This window comes from Nuphar pumila, chromosome 10 (assembly GCF_984573655.1).
Source record: "Nuphar pumila chromosome 10, dmNupPumi1.hap1.1, whole genome shotgun sequence".
NCBI classification, from domain to species: Eukaryota; Viridiplantae; Streptophyta; class Magnoliopsida; order Nymphaeales; family Nymphaeaceae; genus Nuphar; species Nuphar pumila.
Window position 1 is genome coordinate 1210283 of NC_143258.1, and position 15160 is coordinate 1225442.

The 15160-nt window shown below is 37.1% G+C and overlaps 1 protein-coding gene across 1 annotated transcript; it reads right to left on the bottom strand.

The window, feature by feature from the left end:
* Positions 1–1657: 1657 nt before the first annotated feature.
* LOC149823176 (eukaryotic translation initiation factor 3 subunit F-like) lies at positions 1658–13918 on the bottom strand. Its single transcript, XM_090019967.1, has 7 exons — positions 13621–13918; positions 7304–7383; positions 3222–3451; positions 2496–2617; positions 2275–2388; positions 2058–2180; positions 1658–1976 (listed from the first exon to the last, which is right to left on the bottom strand). The coding sequence occupies exons 1-6, from the start codon at positions 13837–13839 to the stop codon at positions 2091–2093; spliced, it is 855 nt and encodes a 284-aa protein (XP_089876093.1). The 5' UTR covers positions 13840–13918; the 3' UTR covers positions 1658–1976; positions 2058–2090.
* Positions 13919–15160: the final 1242 nt, after the last annotated feature.

Below are 15160 nucleotides of genomic sequence, written 5' to 3' on the forward strand. Positions count from 1 at the left end.
GATCTTAAATATTAAATAAAACGCAAGCAAACATACATAAATCATCTATGACACCAACCAAATACAAATACTACAAGGTCATATTAAATATATATATATCTGCAAAAAAAACTTAAATGCAAAAAAATTATATATATATATAACACATTTTTTTATGAAACCAAAAAACGAAGAAGTTAACCAAAAGGATGTCACAACCTTATCAAAATGCTGCAAGTTTATTTCACAAAAATCACCACAAAAGAGAGAGAAAAGAATTAAGGTTCTAAAGAGAAAAGGATTAGAGTTATAACGAGAAACAAAAAAACAAAAAAAAATACAATGACTTTATATAAGAATTAGTAAGCATGCAAAGATATAAACATTCACAAGTATCAGCACACAATTGCGAACGCACGTGAAGAGTATTTAATTAAAGGAGGTTTGCGGGTCTTTTTTGCGAAGGTCGTATTATATTTGCAAAAATCATATTGTATTTGCAAATCTCGAATTAGAGTTTAAACATCAAAGACATTCGCAACAAGTGACTGTGAATGTCATCTCACATTTGAAGACCTCCTTGAAAAATGTTTACTCAGAGTATATTCGCAAAGGTCATACTACATTTGCAGAGAGCTTCTTAAGCTTTCAATTAAAAGTTCACAACGAACTGCCATAATTGCATAAAACAAACTTGCCAAGCTAAAACCTTTCAATTAGAGAAGGTTTGGAGATGTATGTGTTTGATATGCAAATCTCTTTTCTTGAGATGAAAGTCAACCAGTTTCACAAATTTGTTTATGCAAAATTCATGAAATCTGTGAAAATGATCATGTGAAATTTTTTTTATTTTAAGGTTGTAAACTTCTTATAACATGCCTATATATCAAGCCAACCTCAACAAGTTCCCAGCAAAAATATCTTTAAAAAGACGAGAATCATAGATTTTAGATATGCAAAAAATTTCATCACATTGGTAGGCATTTATGGAAACACACTATTTTGCAAGGACACTATGGTTATTTTATATTTTAAGTAAAAGTAAACTTTTGAAAATATACAAATCCAGGTATGGGATTTCATTTTATTGACCCCATAAAACCTGAACCTGAAAAGACAGTTTGTTATTTGGGCGGGTTCGGGTATACCTGATGGGTCAGGTATCTGACCCCTTGACAGACCTACTAGGACCAGATCCCGTGTAGCAGCCCAAATCCAATCCTAGAATGAGGTAAGGGCAAACTTTGCGCAAGCTAAATATGGTGGGTCTCAAAAACTGCTGAATCCAGTTGCCCCATAAACAAGCAGATTAGAATACACTAACAGCTGCCAATTTTCCTCTATACCTCAGATCATGGTTTGGGCCACCCGCCAAAAGCAAGGACAACCTAACCCAGCTCATGAAGAGACCACCTTGGAAGTTGCATGAGAAGCTTGTTGGTCTATACGAGGCTAAGCATGTTTACAAACTACTGCTGTTGCACAAGATAGTACCTCTCTCTCTCTCTCTCTCTCTCTCTCTCTCTCTCTCTCTCTCTCTCTCTCTCTCTCTCTCCAAACATCGAGTGTCGGAAACTTGTAAATGGATTTGGAAATTTTAACTTGATAACATAACACCCAGGAATGATGAAAAAGGAGAAACAATAGACGATGAATAAACAAAAACATAAAAATTCACAAAAGTAAATCCAAGGCTTAGATTTCACAAGCATTTCAAATTATCAAGGAAATACGTAAAAAGGACCAACAATGACCAAAAAATTTAACTCAAAATTGATTCCAACTCTAGATTAGATAATCAGGGAGACCTGCTCCTGATTCATAAGGGAAAACACAAAAACACCAAAAAAAAAAATGTAGACGAGGGTGTCCTTCCCAATAGACTTAGCTGCTGATCTACAAACTGCCGTTCCCTTTTTGTCAAGCTTCCAGGCACTGACCCTTTTCTTCAAACAGAGATACCACTACTTCGATGATAGCGATTTCATAAAACGCCTCTGTATGGTCAATACATAAATTGCTGAATACTTGGCTACAACCAGAATTAGATTCTATTAGCAAAAGGGGATCAATATTACCTGCTTGGACTATCAAACAATATCTTCCATCTATTACAAGATCTGAGCAGCAGTGTTCAATTTTTCCGCTAAGTTAAGCTGTGTCCTTGTGAGGCTTGACAAATAAACCAAAAGCAGACAATCCTGACGGGCAAGATAAAAGCACAAATAGAAGACCCATTGTTAATAACAAGGACAGTAGATGAGAAGCACAAAGCCATGCAAAACAATTTGATACCTGTAAACTGTCATTGAAAAGTTTATCAAAGGCAGCAGGGGACATCTTCGGAATATGGGCAACTGAGTCAGCAATATATCGACCGATGTTATTGTCAGGTGCTACTCGCCCTTCCTGGAGAAGGGCAGAAAAACAACAGTCAGGGGTTGGTTTAAACTCGTTCACCAAAGAGTTGAGTACAAGTCACCAGTTAGGTATTCAATGCTTCAAACACGTCTTACCACAACATCATCAACATATTTGTAGATGTCCTCAATCAGAATCAGGAGCTGTTCCATTGAGGCCTCGATTCCTTCTAAATCATTGGGAAGCTTGTCCACAATGCTCTTCTTTAGGATGTCAACTGCCACATATAAAAGTCTCAACTCATCAGAAAGTCCACAAAGAATTGCATCTCTCATTGTTGGTCTCGGATAAAACAATCCAAGAACCTTAAAAGGATTGCATTGTTGGTTTTGAATAAAACAATCCAGCAACCTTAAATCATTCAGTCACAGATACAATTTGGACAAGGGTAACCTTCAAAAGCAATTCTGAAACATGACAAGAAAAACCAAATTCTGAACATCATTTGACAATCAACCCTCACAATGAAGGACAATCTAAAAATGAAGTACTTGAAGTGATGGGGACTATCATTCAATATCTTCTATTAATAATCATTATTGACAGTTTGAGCTGTTAAGCAACTGGTCTCGTGTAAATCTCTTAACGCATATAACCAAGTGTTCCTGATTGCTAATGAAAGGATGGCTACATGAGTCTTCAAGTAGCATATGGAATAATGGAAGGCCAACAACAGCCAGAAAAAAAAAGTGTGGTCAGACGATTTTTAGCAAATCCAAAGCAATGCAACTGTGACATGACACAGAACTACAATGCAACTGTGACTCACAATGCAATAAAGCCAACATCAAGCCAGAAAAATCACAGTAGAGAATACATACATCCGACTCGTTCTGCTTCAACCATCCGCAAATCCAAAGGAATTTCATGAAACTGTGCGGCAAGTTGACGCTCTCCAAGAGCAAGATTAGTTGAAACAAAAGCTTTGATGGAAACTTCACCATTCTTAAATCCTGTGTCAACAGTCAAATGAACAGGATTTGCTACTTCCCTTGAATAAAACTCATGGATTAGAGCACTTCCCCCAGAAACTCCAAACCCTGTTGAGTACCTGTGACACAAGGACTACACTTTTACACATTGTGGAAAGAATCACAAAAAAAGAACGCAAAAACAATTAACAGGAATAAAGCATATGTTCGTAGCATTTGCATGGATATGTAGCCCTTTCAATATATTTTACAAATAGAAAAAATAAAAGAATACATAGTTTACAAATACAAAAGAAAAAAGAAATAGAGAAAATTGGCTACAGTTTTAAGAAACTCTAGTAAAAGTCTGTGCCCGTTCAAACTTTGGGAAAAAGGGATTGCAGTCTATAAATTCCCATCCACCATGTGGACAACACATAACAAAGTGTGATGGGATCCATCTAAGCATGCTTAGAAAGGTTGAGATGAAAATGAACGAACATTTACAGTAGATTAAAAAATATAGAACCCAATATTATTCATTCTCCCCTTTACGATGTTGGTTCCCAGGAAAGGCTTGAGAGCATGTGCCACTAGAAACACCATACCTTCTCGAGGTTTTTGAATATAATTTCTAGGTTCGCATGTAGATTGGTTGCATGAGTAATAACACCCAAAGTGGACCTTCAATGTATCATGCTAGTTAGGCCCAACACCTTTTGAACAAGCAACTTGGTTTATTGTTCCTCATAGTTGCAAACCCTGCCATGAAGATATTTTATGCACGGAAATTTGTTTGAAGATTTCTGACATGTTGGCTTGCTTATACAAGTGATTTAGCAAGAAACCAGAAATTTTGAAATAATTTAAATAGATGTTTCTCAGTTCAGTCTCACTAATAACAACATGATATTTTCAAAGAAAATCATAATTTAAATAGATGTTTCTCAGTTCAGTCTCACTAATAACAACATGATATTTTCAAAGAAAATCACCTTCAAATTGATTTTCTAAAACAATCTTTGTGATAAAATCACTCACAAAAAATATCACAAGAAATTATTTTTTTATAAATACTTGTGACCATAGTCACCGATATTGCTGATATTATTGGCATTTTCATCTAGGCCGATAATATCAGCAAAATATCCCGATATTTTCAAAAAAAATCAAAATGAAAATATTGCAATATTATCACACTATTTTGTGTGATATTTTTAAAAAAATCATTTTATATATTTTAAGCTCAGTTTTTCTATTTTTGGTTTCTTTTGTATCCTAAAAACTTTTAAAACTTGTTTCTTTATATTTTTTGCAAGAAAAACTAATAGAAAACCTATTATTTTCCTATCTTTCTTATTATTATTTATAATTTTTCAATTTCTAAAGCTTCCAAGATTTTCCCGAGAAAAATCACCTTTTGAAAATATCTCCAAAGAAAAATTATTGCCGAGAAATTACCTTGAACGATAAATGTGACTGTGTGTGTGTGACATCGCACCCGCCTGTCTGACTGTTTATTAGAATTTTACTAATGATTTTTTTTGTTTCATTTGCTTCAATCTAGAAAGAATTATAATCAATTCAATCGGATTTGTGACAAAGTTGAGTCGAGTGATGCATGTCCAAACAAAATACAGGCCAAACAAAAAATGAATGGGCAAAAGAACTGTGAGCATCTTTTGTCACAACTGTTCACAATAACATATAGTGTTTGTGTTAAACAGCTCCATATATTTTTGAATATTTATTATTTAAACTTCCTCACAGCTCAGACAATTGAAATATATGCAAGAGGAATTTCAGTGGCCCCACAATCCTCCACAAAGGGGCCATCACTGAGGAATTCCATAAATATAGTAGTTGTCTTCCCTTCCAATTGCAGACATTTAGATTTAGTTACAATACTATATCATAAGTCATAACTGGCTGGTTAAGGTTTTTTGCTTCAAGATGCTTTAGCTGTTTTTCTAGTTACAAAGGAAAGATAAGCATCCAGTGTAATATAATTATTTAATCCAGATGACATCAGATCATTCCAAACATATCCACTTCAATAGGAGAGCTTATGGCAGTCAATACCTTTTTATTTCATGAAAATCCAAAGCATTAGTGCAATAACCATAACCAATTAATCAAGCAGCCAACGACAATCATGCTCTAATAGTTAAACCATGGCAGATTAATTGTGATTGGGATCTATTTGTTCAACAGCATTGAGCTCTCTACACCCCAACCACTGTATGATGGATTCCATCTCTTAGATTGCACAAAAAGTGTGATAAGGACCCATCAGTTTAACCCATGGTTGCCAGTTGAGGAAGCGGGAGCGGGAAGCGATACGGGAAGCGGGAGCGGGAAGCGAGGCACTTTCAAAATTTTAGGAAGCGGGGAAGCGTGGGACCACTTAGGAGCGATTCGGGAAGTGTCTCGGAAGCGACCTAGGAAGCGTCTCGGAAGCGACCTAGGAAGCGTCTCGGAAGCGAGGGGGAAGCGAAAAAAATAAAAATAAAAAATAAAAAATACAAAAAAATTGAAAAAAACAGGGGAAGCGAGGGGGAAGCGTGGGGGAAGCGAGGGGGAAGCGTGGGGGAAGCGTGATGGGAAGCGCGCTTCCCATTAAAGGGAAGCGCGTCCCCCATTAAAGGGAAACGCGTCCCCCATTAAAGGGAAACGCGCTTCCCAAAAAAGGGGGACGCTTCCCCCCACGCTTCGGAAGCGCGACGTTTCGCGCTTCCGAAGCGCGCTTCGGGGAAGCGCGCTTCCCCTTTTAGCTAGGCGCTTCCGGTAACTCTGGTTTAACCACAATGAGCTGTATATCTCATCCATGACTTATAGTAAACCACACCTTCAGGTATAGGCACTTCCTAACAGCACACTTTTAAAAACTGAACAATTTTTAGCTTGTAATCTCTCAAAGACTAGTATCACAACATGTTAGTAAAGAGTATACAGAAGAACACAAGGGGGAACGCATCTGCAAATATTTGAGAATGTACCAAACTAAAGTAAAAATTATAACATTAGAATAAGAAAGAGAAGGCAAGAGACAATCCTTAATCATAAAGAGAAGGCAAGAGACAATCCTTAATCATATCCTTTTGGTTTTTGACATGGTGTATGACTATAGAGCCTTTTTCAATTGAAACAAAGTGTGCAATGTGGTGCAGCATCCAAAGGAGTTCAATCTCAATAGGTCCAAATAAATAATGAAAGTAACTCAAGGATGGCAGAGCTTCAGCAATCACATGTGAAAAACAGGAACTACAGTGTTCTACTTGTAAAGTTTGAAACACATGCATTCCATAATAATCATTGAGGGAGAGGAAGCAGTGGCAATTCATGCTGTTGAGAGCCCCCAATGGTGAGAAGGGATATGAAAGTGGCACAATTAAGGCAAACAAAAAACCAAATAATTTGTAATGGAAGGTAGGGATATGAAAGTGGTATCAACAACTTGTTCTCTAAGCAGAAAGAACACCAAAGGTTCTGAACTTGGGAGATGGTGATATAGTGGGAACTAGCAATTCTTCAGTCTAGTTTCTTTTCTTCGTCCAAAACCTTGAATGTATTATCACACCAAAGATTCAAGAAATTTAAATTGTATTGCTCACATATGATGATCACCCCACATAAATGAACAATCTAGTAAAAAGTCTTTTATTTAACCTCACCCAAGCTAACAATAATATTTTTCATGACAAAGTTATAATTTTGGAGTTCCACATCCCTATCAGCAGCTTTTCACATGTAAACAGATGCACTTGGCAAACATTCCCATAAAATTGGATAGAGTAATATGTAGAGTGCCAAAACCAACAAACATCCCATAATCGTGAAGAGGTAAACATGGTGAACCACAATAAACATACTCGACAGCATTGAAAGACTACAAGGAAAAGAGAGGAGAAAAAAAATGCTCTACTTGATTAAAGAAACAGATAAAAGCAAAAATCAAACAACTAGAGGTGACCTAGAGCAATGGAAATTACCAGCCAACAATGACTTCCTTTGGGTTCACTTTCTGGTGCGATAAATACATATTATGATGGTAATCAATATCCAACGCAACCTGAAATAATGATAAGTCAATAAATAACACATTCTGATCAACCTGAAATAACAAGATAAGTCATTAAATAACACACTGTAATGGTGATCCAGAGCAATTTAGAATCAACACTTAATATGAAGCACAAGAAGACACAAGTCAGAAAAGGGCTGCACTGAATTGAGTCATTAAGAGCCAAAAAACTATTTCAGATATAAGCAACTAGAGTAACATGCATCATAGACTCAGGCAATGAGCATGCATCCTACCACACCATGTGAACAACTGTTGTTAGATATACAGTGCTCTCAATTGAAGGATGACACGAGTTATACAGTCCCACCAAAAAACATTCATTATAAGCCTTGCAATTTGCAACTACATTTTTGGACCCTCTAGCCAAACTAAGGAGGGTCAGTCGGGGAAGGTGCATGAGGTAGAGTACACCATTGCATCGTTGTAATAAGTACATTTGGTAATTCTAAGGTGTTCCATTGATTAGCTACGAAGGCGCAGTGTGCCGATGGTGCAACAGATTGTGTTTGCAAACAGAGAGAGAGGGGGGGGGGGGGGGGGGGGGGGGGGCTTGCATCAGGAGGGCTTAGTTGGTGTTTCCACCAATTATCGGATTTGGTAGAAATCTTGGGCTTATAAAGTTTCACCTCCTGGTGTTGTCCGCTGCCCAGCGTAACCGACTCCTCTTATCTCCACGCATATCACAAAATGGGTCTATCCTGGAAAAACAGTTTTTCAAAAATGGTTGTTACTTGCATAGATGACAACCCATGGTTATTGTATTCCATGCATTTAAAATGAGTGGGCCCTACTTATCTCAAATGCATGGGACCCACTTGAGAGGTGCCATGGCCACTAACCCACTAATGTGGGACAGCATCTCCCACTTGGCCATGAGAGCCGAAAAGTAATGCAGTGTTTTTCCTTTCACTATTTTGGGGTTTTCAATTGCATTCAAATCTAGTAATGAGATGTTGCACTTTAATTTGGCTTATCCATCATAACTAGATTACTAGACATAACTTTATCCCATGCATGAAACATGTTTATTAAATAATTCATCAAATGTCTTTTGTCAAGGGGTCAACAATCATATTAGAAGTTGGTAGATAATCAATTGTGATCTCATTCTTTTCAATCATATCATGAATGTAATGGTACTTTACACTTTTTATCAGGCTAATAACATATTTATAAACATAGTATATTTGTATTGGCCCGTCGGCTACTGCCAGCTTCAAGTCTTTAATGAAGCGGCTTATCCAGACGGCAAATGTAACAATCATACCGCATGCTACATATTTTACATGTGTATGTTGAGCAACACAATCTTGTTTCTCACACGACCAAGAAACAACAACACCTCCAGAGAAGAAAATATAGCATCAAGTAGATTTGTTGTCATCCCTGCTACTAACAAAATCAACATCAAAATATCTAAATAGTTTTAAATTGTCTGCCTAAAAGCATAACTTTAAATTTTTAGTTCCATTCAAATATCTAAATATTCTCTTATTTGCTTGCCAATGAGAAAAATCAGAATTACTTTGATATCGGCTCACAAAACCCATAACAAAGCTAATATCCGGTCTAGTACATAACATAATATACATCAAGCTTCCAATAGCTTAAGCATAAGGGACATTCAATTTCTCCTGTCCTTCTTCACCAGGACAATCATTCTTGCTCAACCATGGGAGTTATAATTGATTTACGATCATATATTCTAAACTTTCTAAGCATATGATCAATATATCTCTCCTGACTTAGATATAAAAGTCTAGAACTTTGTCCCATGTAATCTTTATTCCAAGAACATAGGATGTCACTCATGTTTTTTGTTTCAAACTATGAACTTAACCACATCTTAGTTTTGACAATCATATCATTTTTTTAACTAAACAATCATATCATTGTCATTTTCAATCAGGAGTATATCATCAATATAAAGAGATAAAATAACATATTTGCTCCTACTTTTCTAGACATATACACAATGGTCAAGAGCATAAGCCACATATCCAATATCAGATATGGCTTTATAAAATTTCAAATACCATAAACGTGGTGATTGCTCAAGTCCGTACGGAGATTTTTTCAATATATATGCCTTATCTTATGGAGCCTTAACAACATAGCTTTTTGGTTGTACCATAAAAAGTCTCCTTCGTATCACCAATCAAAAATACAGTTTTGACATCCATTTGATATAGATGTAAATCATAATATGTCACAATAGTTAAAATTGTCCTTATGAATGCAAACTTCACAATTGGAGAATATGTATCACCATAATCCACTCATTCCCTTTACAGAAAACCTTTCTTGAGTCGAGCTTTGAATTTATCACTTTCATCATATTTATATTTCTTTCTTAATTAAAATACATTTACACCCAATAGGCTATCTTACCTCAGGTAGACCTGATAATTTTCAAACATGGTTTTTCTCAATGAACTCAATTTCTTCATTCATGGCTTTTAGCCAGTCTGATGATTCATATGAATCGATCACTTTACTATATGTTAAATTATTAGACATCTCATCCAGATCTATTGCTTAACATAGCTCCTGAACTAAATACACATAGCAATCATCCAAGTGCAGTAAGGAGCCCTAGGTCATTTATGACCACTGAACATCTGATGTAAAGATGAAGGATTTCTATATGAAGGTGTATCATCACCTGATTAGTCAAAAGTATCACTCCTAGTTGGTTTGTTACTTAACCGTTCAATTGGATCATCAACATCAATAAGATCATAAATATCATTGTCAACATCCATAGGAGCATCACCATTGGCAATTTGATTTTCTAAAAAATCAACCTCTCTCAATTAAACCCATGTTGGGATGATAAAAATTGTAGCCTTTGGTAGGATATTCGATAAATGTGCATTTAATAGACCTGGTATCCAATTCCAATGCGCCTACACCTGCTCTTCCATGTGCCTATTTTTCGTAACCGTAAGATCCTCCAACTCGTATTGATGACCCATTAACTAAATAGAAGAAAAGTAGTTTCCCAGTGGCACTTTTTCAAATTTCCACTCGACGACACCACAATCATGAACTATGAATGGCGCATTGTCCAACTCGGCCTTCTTTCTTCCTTCTTATTCTAAAGTCCAAATCTTTCCCTAAGGAACACCCCTTACCTTAGATGGAGAAAGATTTCTATTTGAAGGTGTATCATGACCTGGTTAGTCAAAAGTATCACTCATAGTTGGTTCATTACCTAACCGTTCAATTGGATCATCAACATCAATAAGATCACAAATATCATTGTCAACATCCATGGGAGCATCACCATTGGCAATTTGATCTTCCAAAAAATCAACCTCTCTCAATTAAATCCATGTTGAGATGATGAAAATTGTAGCCTTTGGTAGGATATTCGATAAATGTGCATCTAATAGAATTGGTATCCAATTTGTCTCTTGATATGTTTTATTCATATCAATGTTGTGAATAGCATTAAGGCGTAGCGATGCATAAGACCCACTCATGAAGCAAGGCGTAAGCCTCGAGGTGTAAGGCATAAGCTTCACGAAAAAATATTAAAGATTGAACAAATAAAAAAACTAAAATAAAGATGCATCATTTATGTACTATTAATGAATAATTGGATATTTTAATAAACAATGTTCAAGAAAATCACGATAACTAGCAAGAACCACTCTACATATTTGTATAAAGGACAACATAATGCTATACACCACACATAGTTATACATAGTAAACACAACTACATAATACAATAGCATATTGTTCATATAAAACACAAATAAGCAACAAATCAATGAATTATTAAATCAATATATAATTAATTAATTAACAAGGAAAAGAGAGACATGAGAGAAAGAGAGGTTGTATGAGAGGGAGAGGGAGAGGGAGACAACGAGAGGGAGAAATAGAGAGAGAGGGAGACAGAGAGAGGGAGAGGGAGAGGGCGAGAGATGAGAGAGGGGAGGGCAAGCTTGTAATTCTAACCAACATTGAAGTTGTTTTATCCTTTACAATCGAAAATGAAGGGTAAGTAATTCAAATGATATACAAAAATGTTATTATTTTGCCCTTATTTTTTTGTCTCTATCAAAATAAATGCAAGAACATAACGGTAAAGAAAAAATACTTATTCCAAAAGAATAGTGGGGTCAAATTAGAACTCTGTATCCACTTTCAAGAGTATAGTGACAAACTTTCCCTCACTAAAAGATTAACAATTACAATCTACAGCGCTTACTACCATCCTAAAAGGCAACCAAAGTAAAAAACACTATTGACTTTTAAAAGGAAAGCTCTCAAAGGAGTTCCAACAGAACCCTCTAGACTATATTCTTCTAATGGCTACCAACAATGGAGTTTTTGATCGGTGAAAAAGAAAAAAACGGTGAAGAAAGCATAGCAACAACAAGCAGTGCAACAAAGAATAGGAAGTAAATAAAGATATGTAACTATGTACACAATAAGTAATGAGAAGGCCACTTAGAGAATTTAGAACATCTCTCTATAAACAAAGAGCCTTAACAGTCCTTGCTAGGGCAAGAACACGACGTGTAGAATAGGATCTGCACTTACTGTGTTCAGCAAAACGCCTCAAAGAGGCTAATGCGTAACTGATTTGTGCTATCCAATCTTCAGGTGAACACACAACAATAGAGACGAACAGCAGATCAAACCAACGAACTTCTCCAATACCAACGGAGTAGAGACTGTGGTGTGATTATGAAAGGTGTGGCTCTAATACCACTGAAGGCACAGCGTGCTGATGGTGCAGCAGATCATGTTTGCAGAGAGAGAGAGAGTTGTAGACGACTTGTTTCAGGAGGGCTTAGTTGGTATTTCCACCTATTATCAAATTTGGTAGAAGTCCTGGGTTTATAAAGTTTCATCTCCTAGTGTTGTCGCCTGCCCAACATAACCGACTCCCCTATCTCCATGCACATCTCAAAATGGGTCTGTCTTGGAAAAATGGTTTTTTTAAAAACGGTTGTTACTTGGATAGCCGATAACCCATGATTATTGTATCCCATGCATTTGAAATGAGTGGGCCTTACTTATCTCAAATGCATGAACCCCACTTGAGAGGTGCCATGGCCACTGACCCACTAATGTGGGCCAACAAGCTAAAGTTTTTGCAATATATATACCAGGGCAAAGGACCACAATTCCACCTAAACCCGTGGTAAACATACCAAAAGAAAACCTAGAGTACTTCTAAGGCGATATTGCTTCCCAAACTCATGATTTTTACCAAGCAATATGGAATATGTAATGTCAGATAAAACAGAATCCAAACTAACAAGCTGGAATAGACATGATCTTTCTACCATTTCCCGTAGAAACGTAGAATAAATCTTATGATAAACACATCCACACTCTCCATTCCATAATCCAAACATAGCAGATGTAACAAGATGTAAGAGGGGAATCAAAGGAAGAAAATAGGGGACGTTTTCACTAATGCCAATCATAGTCACAAATATAGGCAATATTTTGAAAATATAGCGATAATATCACCATAAATTCATAAAACAATATTACAGGCAATATATCATGATATTTTGAAAATATCAGAAATTTATATATATCGGGATATTATCCCCATAATATCATTATATTATCACGATAACATCACATTATTATCAGTTAGTTTTTACTTTTTTACTTCTTTTATATGTCTTAACTATGTTTTGATTCTTTCTTTTATATTTTTTACTTATTTCTTTTATTATATGTGTACTTTATTATGTTGTTTTCTTACTTATTTATGCTATTTTTATTTATTTATTTTTATTTAAGTGCCGAGTTTTTCCCAAGATTTTCTCGAGATTTATCAACTAAAGCTATACTATCGTGAGAAATTGCCTTTCCTAGGTATAACCAAGACCGATATTTGTGACTGTGATGCCAATACAATAGGAACAATGGAACGTCGAGTATGTTATTTAACACATCAATCGGTGAATAAATAGGATCAATATCGCACGACCGAATCAAAATTTAGTGAACGAACTAATCTATCCAAGCAAAAAACCCTAATTAGATCAGCCAAATGCCACTCCAAAACCCTAGTTCTACTGGAAACGGCGAAACTCCACGCAAAACCTTAAATTCCTTTAAACCATATCAAGAATCCAACGAATCTCAAAAGGAACGAACCATAAGAACTCCATTGCCTCAAATAATCGAAGATCGAGATCAAAGCGGGAGAAAGAGAGAGGGGGTTTCGATAGAGAACCTGATCGGATGACTCGTTGTGAGGGACGGCGTAGGAATTGCGGATGTCGACGGTGCCATCCGACGAGATCGAGCCGAGGAGGGTGCCGATGACCCGCTCGGCCTGGTCCGAGCGGCGGACGTAGCAGTCGCAGATGTTGAAGACGACGACGGGGTGGACCTTCGCTGAGAGGCTCGCCGAAGACGGGAAGAATTGCAGGACCGTCTGCCCGTTCGCCATCCTCCTTCCTCTTTCTCCTCCCGAACGACCAACCCTTCGGAAACGCAGCCGGTGGAAGAAAACGGCGACGAGGACACAGAAGTTGGTAGTAGGGTTTATAAAAAGAGAAAAAAACGATTATTATCACAGAAGGGAACGAGTCCCGCTCGTGCCGTCCACAGCTTGATTGAAGGGCTTGTTTGATGGCCTGTCCAGGATTTGACGAAACTAACAAAAAAAGGACAGAACATTGCTTGATTGAAGGGCTTGTTTGATGGCCTGTCCAGGATTTGACGAAACTAACAAAAAAAGGACAGAACATTGGTTTTGTTCCTTCCGTAACAACTGTACCAGTCCAACTTTTATTTGGACCATATTTGGAACTTGTGTTCCAAATGTCTATTGTTTGGTGACGATGTGCAGACAACTTAGGTCAGATTACTTTGTTTTAGATCATAAGACTCCATTTGTCTTATCATTTTACATGTTTTTAACAAGCTTATTATGAATTTTTCTCCAGGACATGGATCCAATTATGAAAGTATATCTAAAATCCACCTTCTCTTCCTAGATCTGTCTGATATTCTCGTTGTAGTGGAAGAACCCAATAACAAAAACACAGAGAAACACAAGCAATGACCTCACATCGGTGGTGGTTCGATCTCAGCTGAAGAGAAATCGGTAAAAAATGGGAGAAGAAGATGAAGCTGAGGGAAAGACACGGGAAAAGTGGGTTGTGTGCTTCGTGAAAACGAGAGAATAGAGAGGGAGAGAGGAGGAACAGAAACTTGTGTTTTCCCACTACGATCCCCACGGTGGTGGCAGCAGCTGACCAACATCGTCTTGGTCTTTTATGGGGTAATCCTTTCTATCACTTTGTCACGGGCATAAAATGTTCGCACGCCAAGTTGTTCAAGCCAAAAGCCGCGTACAAACACATTTTTATTAGCCCTGCACACCACTCTATGCGCAGCTGGCCTAGTAGAAGCTGATCAAGCGCATTTTTAAATGCGCATTTCAGATAATTCATATCACTTAGTGCATAGTCATCCCATACCAACTATCACTTTCGAAAAAACAGAAACTTTGCCTTAACCTTACGTGCCATGAAGCGTCGCGCGACACAGCAAAACCTCATCACCGAAGGAATAAGATCTTGCAGCCCACAGTCTGAAGACCAGTTGATGATTGAACGCCATAGAGAAAAGCACCACCCAGACTCATTCGTCGACGCCTAGGCATTCACTTGTCTAGCCTCGAGTCACCATACTCGGATGGAACCACCTAAGGTGATTCCTGAGAGAATTAATCATAACCCACACGCACCTCCCTGCGTCCAACC